The following is a 6724-nucleotide window of genomic DNA, read 5'->3' as shown; positions in this document are numbered from 1 at the left end:
TAGTCCAAATAAGGTACAAACATAGAACAGTAAAGAGTATGGAGTGACTTCTGATCCACAATATTTTTAACTCTTGCCAATATAGATATACTTTTAGCCAATTTATTATGTATATATTTAATATGAGGTTTCCAACAGATTTTATCATCAATATTTATGCCTAGAAATTTTGTTTCGTAAACTCTTTCTATATTGGCATCCCCCACCCTTACTTGAATCTGACGATTTAATCTTCCATATCCAAACAGCATGAATTTTGTTTTGTCCAGATTTAGTGATAACTTATTCCTGTCACACCATTTCTTCACCTTGTCCAATTCCACAGTAATCACACCCAAAAGTTGCTGTAGGTCTTCCCCAGAGGCCCATATAGTAGTATCATCAGTAAATAGTACAAAGTTCAATAATTCAGAAACATTGCATATATCGTTAATATACAGTATGAAAAGTTTAGGAATTTGATTTCCTTGTGAAAACATATTTCTTTCACTTGCATCTTAGTCTCTACCATGTAAGATGCAAAGATACAATGCTAAGGAAAAAATGCAGGGGGGTTATTTGAAGTGACATCAGTTTCTGATGTCAATGGCACAGCTGGATCAGCTGTCAGTCCGCAGGTGATGGAGCCTATGTCTTAGAGTTTTTATTTGGACAGAAAATGTGAGGGTCTGACCAAGGAATAATAACTAGTGTCAGCACAGAGGTGTAATGAAGTCTGCAGCATGGAAAAAGTGAATGTGAACTATCTCTAAGTTTCCCCTGGAATAAATAGTTTGACAAGCATTTGCCCATTAATTAAAAACCATCAAAGCACAGTTTGTAAAGTTACTGCTTAGAGAGTGAAAGCACACTAACCAACAAGGTTTTATTCATCTTATAATTATTTACATCTGCATTCATTTATATTCTGCTTGTAAATTCTTTATGTAATTATTTAGGTTACAGTGTTTATATTCTGCCATCACTTAAGAACAGTTGAGATTCTTTTCTTAGGCAGATAGATCATTCATCCACACACATATAACCGGAATGGTTTTTATTTTTCTCCATTCAGTATACTGTGCACCAAGAATTCACAGTAAACTACAAAATAAGAACACAAAATATGATTATCCAGCACATGCCACAGATACTCTGTTGGTTTGAGATCTGGGGGAATTTGGACAAGGACAAGTCAACATCTCGAACTCATTGTTGTACTCCTCAAACCATTCCTGGGCTATTTCTGCAGTGTGGTAGGGTGCTTTATGCTGCTGAAAGAGGCCACTGCCATCAGGGAATAGTTTTGCCATGAAGGGGTGGACTTGGTGTGCAGCAGTGTTTAGGTAGGTGGTACAGTACATGTCAAAGTAACATCCACATGAATGGCAGGACCCAAGGTTTCTGAGCAGAACATTGCCCAAAGCATCTCACTGCCTCCGCAGGCTCACCTTCTTCTCTTCTTCTTCTTCTTCCTAGTGACACACACACATGGCCATCCACATGATTTAAAACACAATGTAATTCATCAGACCATTGCTTTGTGTTCCAGTTCCCTTTTGGCAGGAGACTTGACTCTGACCGGTGTGTGGCTACAAGGCCCCATACAGAGTAAGCTGTGATGCAGCTGTGTTCGGACACCTTTCTATAAGAATCACCGTTATGTTTTTCAGCAGTTTGTGCAATAGTAGCTCTTCTGTGGAATCAGACAAAACAGGCTAGCCTTTGCTTGCCCTGCGTATCACTGAGCCTTGGGCGTCCATGACCCTGACATCAGTTCACTGTTCCTTAGACCACTTTTGGTATGTAGTAACCACTGCAGACTGGAAACACTCAACAAGACCTGCAGTCTGGGAGATGCTCTGACCCAGTCAGCCATCACAGTTTTGTCCTTGTCAAAGTCAACGAGATCCTTACACTTACCCATTTTTCCTGCTTCCATCCCATTCACTTTGAGGACTGAATGTTCAGTTGCTGCCTAACATACCCCACACACTGGTATAATATGATATAAATGAAAACCAATAAATGTTTCAGGTTATACATAAACTGAGGGGGAAATACTGGAAATGCTTAATAATAAATAATAAATAAAGGCATCTCTGGCAAACTTAGTAAACACAAGACTTTACAACAGCTTTTCTCCTGCCGCAGTACAACTGATGGCAAATACAAAAATGTGAGAAACATGTGCAATAACCTCTTATTACCTCACTAAATGAAATACCATAACAAATTCCATTGTGTGAAATACTATGTGCAATACTTGAAGTTCACCATCTCATCCATTATTTGTTATCTTATTTGCTGTATTGCATTTTTATCTTGAATGCGTTTTTATTCTATGTCACTCTTACGTAACTTTATTTTCAGACGATGTTCTTTTCTGGCTTTTAACCCTTTACCTGACTCCAAGAGAACTGCACAAGAATTCCTATGTGCCTAGACTGTCTGTTTATGCATAAATGGCAAATAAAAATTTTGAGCCTTGAGTATATTTTAACTAACTGTGAATCAGAACTAATTTGTGGTGGCTTTACACCTGATTTGAGTCTGGTATTTGCCCTGGTATAAAACTGCAGTGATGTATTATCAGATCAGTGCTATCAGTATCCAATCACAAACAGATTTCCAATGAAACAGTGTGTTGGTTTGTTAAGACTTTGATGAAGGACAGTCTCTTGTCATTACTCACGTCTCCTGCAGGCAGCCACCTCACTCCTCAATTCTTGTTGCTCCAAACAGCTATAAGGGAACTGACACATCAAGGGATGTTTACAATCAATAAAATGAACCAAAATAGAGGCTAATGACAGCAACTGTGCTGTGAGATCAGTTATATGGTCATTTAAAAGAAGAGTCAAAATACCACTTTGCTGTGACCTCTTGATGCAGTGTGGTAGGGTGTTTTGAGACAATTGCTGAGATGAATTCACCCCACTGAGGCAGAAATGGGGGGTTGGAGGTCCATGTGAGAGAGAGAGAGAGAGAGAAGGTGAATGAGAAGAAACAGCAGTGTTGGCGAGAACAAAATGAATTGGAGAATTGTGGATATTGTGATTGTTTAACTCTGGTTACACTAATAAACACAGCCACACCTCTGTACAACCCTGTGGGAAGGATTTTGTGTGAAAGCAGCCAGAACACAATCTCTGTGTAAAAAGGGCTAAAGACAGTACACCAGAGCTGTGTAGCATGACATGAGTGGTAAGACCAGCAGTCATGGGTTCAGTGGTAATACTACATGTTTTCTCTATTACAAAGCTTTCCAAGGGATATGGCTCAAAACCATCCTGCAATGAGGTATGCTATTCTTTTGTTGCAACTGCTGAATAAATTACTCCTTCATTGTGATGTCCATGATGTGAGTTGATTCCCCATCCAACTCTCATGGTACTCCATACTGACACTGATTGTGAGTTAGGCTTCTCCTTGTGGAGATAGCAGCTGGTGGTCATTGTAATTTCTTGATGGAACCACCATCTTTTGCATATGCCTTGTTCCTGCATGTTTTCTTTATTCACCGTGTGTTCTTGTCAATCTGATGTTATCTCTCACACTATCTGAATAGAAACTGGAGGCCAGTGTGCGGTCTGACCCAGTCACAGATTATATGTTTACATTGTACAGGATGGGCCACGTATAATCTGTATTTCTGCAGTTATGCCATGTAAGAAAAGCAAAAAGGTGCCATCCAGCGACCATTTAGGTACAAATGTGTTTTTGGCTGTCTGCTCTCACAGTGAAAGTTGATGAGTCACTGCTAGGCAGCAGTTCTGTGAAAATGTAGAACTGATGCAGACTAAAACAAGGAAAAGTTTAGATACAGGTCTGAATTTGGAAGCAAATGAAGGATCAGTGTTTGGTTTTTTAAGCAGTGGATTAAATGTAGCATGCTTAAGTGCAGCTGGAACATAACCTGAGCTAAGACTAAGATTAAAGAGGTTAACAAGATATGGCCCAATGGTCTCAAACAAGGCTTTGATCTAAACAGTTGGAATAATATCCATTGGGCAATTACATCTGCTGTACTAACTTAGTAACTTGAAGGAGAGACACTGACTCAAATTCCTCCAGAACAGCTGAGCAAGTGACAGTGATGGTGAGATACCATAATGGACTGTCTAACACACGTGTCAAACTCAAGGCCCGTGGGCCACATCCAGCCCGGCGTACAATTACATCCGGCCCGCGAGATCATTTTATATATCTTTTTTTTAATGGCCCGGCGATATGAAGCGCTGATAACACACAAACTACAAATCCCATAATGCAGCGCAACAGCTGCCTTACCGAATGATAGGCTACCTGCGATCATTCCCACGTCAATTACGTCAGATCAATCAAGCGTCTGTCGATGTATACAACCCTAATTTCAAGTCAAAGCTAGCCCCTAACAATGGCCAAGAGAAAAGTTGATTCTGAAAACAGAGCCTTTCTAAACCGGTGGGAGGCTGAGTATATGTTTACTGACATTGTCGGTAAACCTGTGTCTTATTTGTGGAGCTAATGTGGCTGTAATTAAGGAATATAACCTAAGACGGCACTACGAGACAAAACATCAGGACAAGCTGAAAAACGTGAATGAAGAGCAGAAGCTACAGAAGGTAGAGGAGTTGAAGAGGAATCTGACATCACAGCAGACGTTTTCACCAAAGTGAAATCACACAGTGAAGCTGCTGTGAAAGCAAGTTTTATTGGGACAGAGGAGAAAATCAGCCCGGACATTTACCGAGGGAGAGTTTCTGAAGAGCTGCATGATGAAAGTGTGAGACGTCTGGTGTCCAGACAAAAAGCAGGTGTGCAAATGTAAGCCTTAGCAGAAATACAGTTGATGATTTTAAGTTCAAGTTTATTTATTTTGGAATAATATTGTATCCTGTCTGTTTTGATTCATATTTATGTTCAAAAACATTTAGATTTAGTCTGTTCAATAAATGTTTATCCTGTTCGGCCCGCGACCTAAAGTGTGCTTTGAGTTTTGGCCCCCTGTGCGATTGAGTTTGACACCCCTGGTCTAACATGACCACAAAATACTGAAGAAAATAATCACACTTGGTTGGTGAAACAAAAATGCACAAAGGTTTGTGGATTAATAACAGAATTTAAAGTGCTAAACAGGACTCCATGGTTATGACCGCTATTTCGAATAATGTCAGAAAGATATTGTAATTTTGATTGTTTACAGGCTTTTTGATAATTTGACAATCCCTTGGGCTCACTAAAGAATCTTGCAATCTGTTTTTGTCCGAAATGGTGCAATGGAGTCCAGAATGTCAATGCACTAAAAGTAGTGATAAAAATCCTTGGGATTCAGAAGGTCAGAGAAACCCTCCGCAGTAAAGAGTGGTGTTTCTTTAAAAGCAGTGGCAAACTGCTCTTTGTACGTGCTAATGCTTAGTAAATGTTGCCCTGACAGAAGCCTCGCTCTTCCTGTGATCCACCCAGATGCCCTAATAATTAGTTCCATTGCCATGGTAAGCAGCCATGGTGAGATTGCGCATTCTGCCACGATGCCTATCTCCAATTGCTGCCATGCTGTAGTATACTCTGTGAAAGATATTTGGATATCCTGAAAATATTCTCTCACAAGCTCCTTTAACTAAATTTGGTACCTTAAAATACGTTAGTGCTTCCCTAAGTAGGCTATGTGATACAAAACCAGAAGCATTACCTAGATCTAAGAACACCACATGCAAATCTCTTTTCCCTTCTTTGCTAACTGAATTTGATGCCAGATCAATGCTTGTGTGCTCCAGGCATCCAGAAAAACCTGGTATTCCAGCTTTCTGCACTGAGGTGTCAATGAGCTTATTCCTTTCTTGACAACCTTTGTGCCACTACACTGAAGAAAATCTTACCTTCAACATTCAGAACACAACTGCACACATGGGGTTACTCACCTGGATTTCACTCAACTGATGTGATTGATTGCTTGGGAAGTACAGTTCAATGTGGTATCCCTAACCACTGCACTCCTCACCTGCCTCCAAGCACCATTTCTTTCTTTGATGTATTCTAAGGCCCTTGTTGGATGTCACTTTCCTCCAGACACACTGGCATATCTGCAATTGTCTCTCTTCTACCTATAATACTGTTGCTTTCACTGGAGTGTCTGCCCTATTCACTGTCAAATCCATTTCAAAGTCAATAACTGGGTGTCCTGCCTGTGAGTCATCTTCCACCTCTGCTCTTGCCAACTCAGTTTATGCTCTTTTGCTTATTTGTAACTTGATTGCTGCAATCTAAAAACACTAGGCTGTTGCTGTCACGAGTCTATGAGGCCCAAAGGGGTCTATTTCCTCCCATCAGCTGTCTTTCAAGGCTGTCACAGCTGCCCTACTCACAGCAGCCACTAGCTGGTGCTAGCATTACCAGCTAATAATAAAAATGTGCAACAGTCCAGTGTGATGGGGAGTGTAGGAAAGAGGTGAAAGAGGCGAGTGCAGGCAGGTTGGAGTGGGTGGAAGGGGGGGTGAGGAGTGTTGTGTGACAGAAGAGTGGCAGCAAGAATCAAAGGAAAGGTGTACAAGACAGTAGTGAGACCAGTTATGCTGTATGGGTTAGAGACTGTAGCAGTGAGGAAAAGACAGGAGGCAGAGATGGAGGTAGCAGAGATGATGATGTTGAGGTTCTCTTTAGGAGTGACCAGGATGGACAGGATTAGGAATGAGCACATCAGAGGGACAGCTCAGGTCGGCTGTTTTGGGGACAAGGTCAGAGAAGCCAGATTGAGATGGTTTGG

The 6724-nt window shown here is 40.8% G+C and overlaps 1 protein-coding gene across 5 annotated transcripts in view; it reads left to right on the top strand.

Annotated features, from left to right (window-relative positions):
- Window positions 1–6724, top strand: part of nt5c2a (5'-nucleotidase, cytosolic IIa) — a 28707-nt gene that overhangs the window by 3480 nt on the left and 18503 nt on the right. For 4 of the 5 annotated variants that reach the window (XM_020607560.1, XM_020607562.1, XM_020607559.1 and 1 more), the window contains exon 3: window positions 3244–3282. The exons of the other annotated variant lie outside the window; for it this stretch is intronic. In XM_020607560.1, coding sequence (XP_020463216.1) covers window positions 3244–3282 — 39 coding nt within the window. The remainder of the gene's footprint in view (window positions 1–3243; window positions 3283–6724) is intronic. 5 annotated transcript variants of the gene reach the window in all.

Source organism: Monopterus albus, unplaced genomic scaffold (genome assembly GCF_001952655.1).
Source record: "Monopterus albus unplaced genomic scaffold, M_albus_1.0 scaffold87.1, whole genome shotgun sequence".
Classification (NCBI taxonomy): Eukaryota; Metazoa; Chordata; class Actinopteri; order Synbranchiformes; family Synbranchidae; genus Monopterus; species Monopterus albus.
This window is presented reverse-complemented; position numbering and strand designations above follow the sequence as displayed.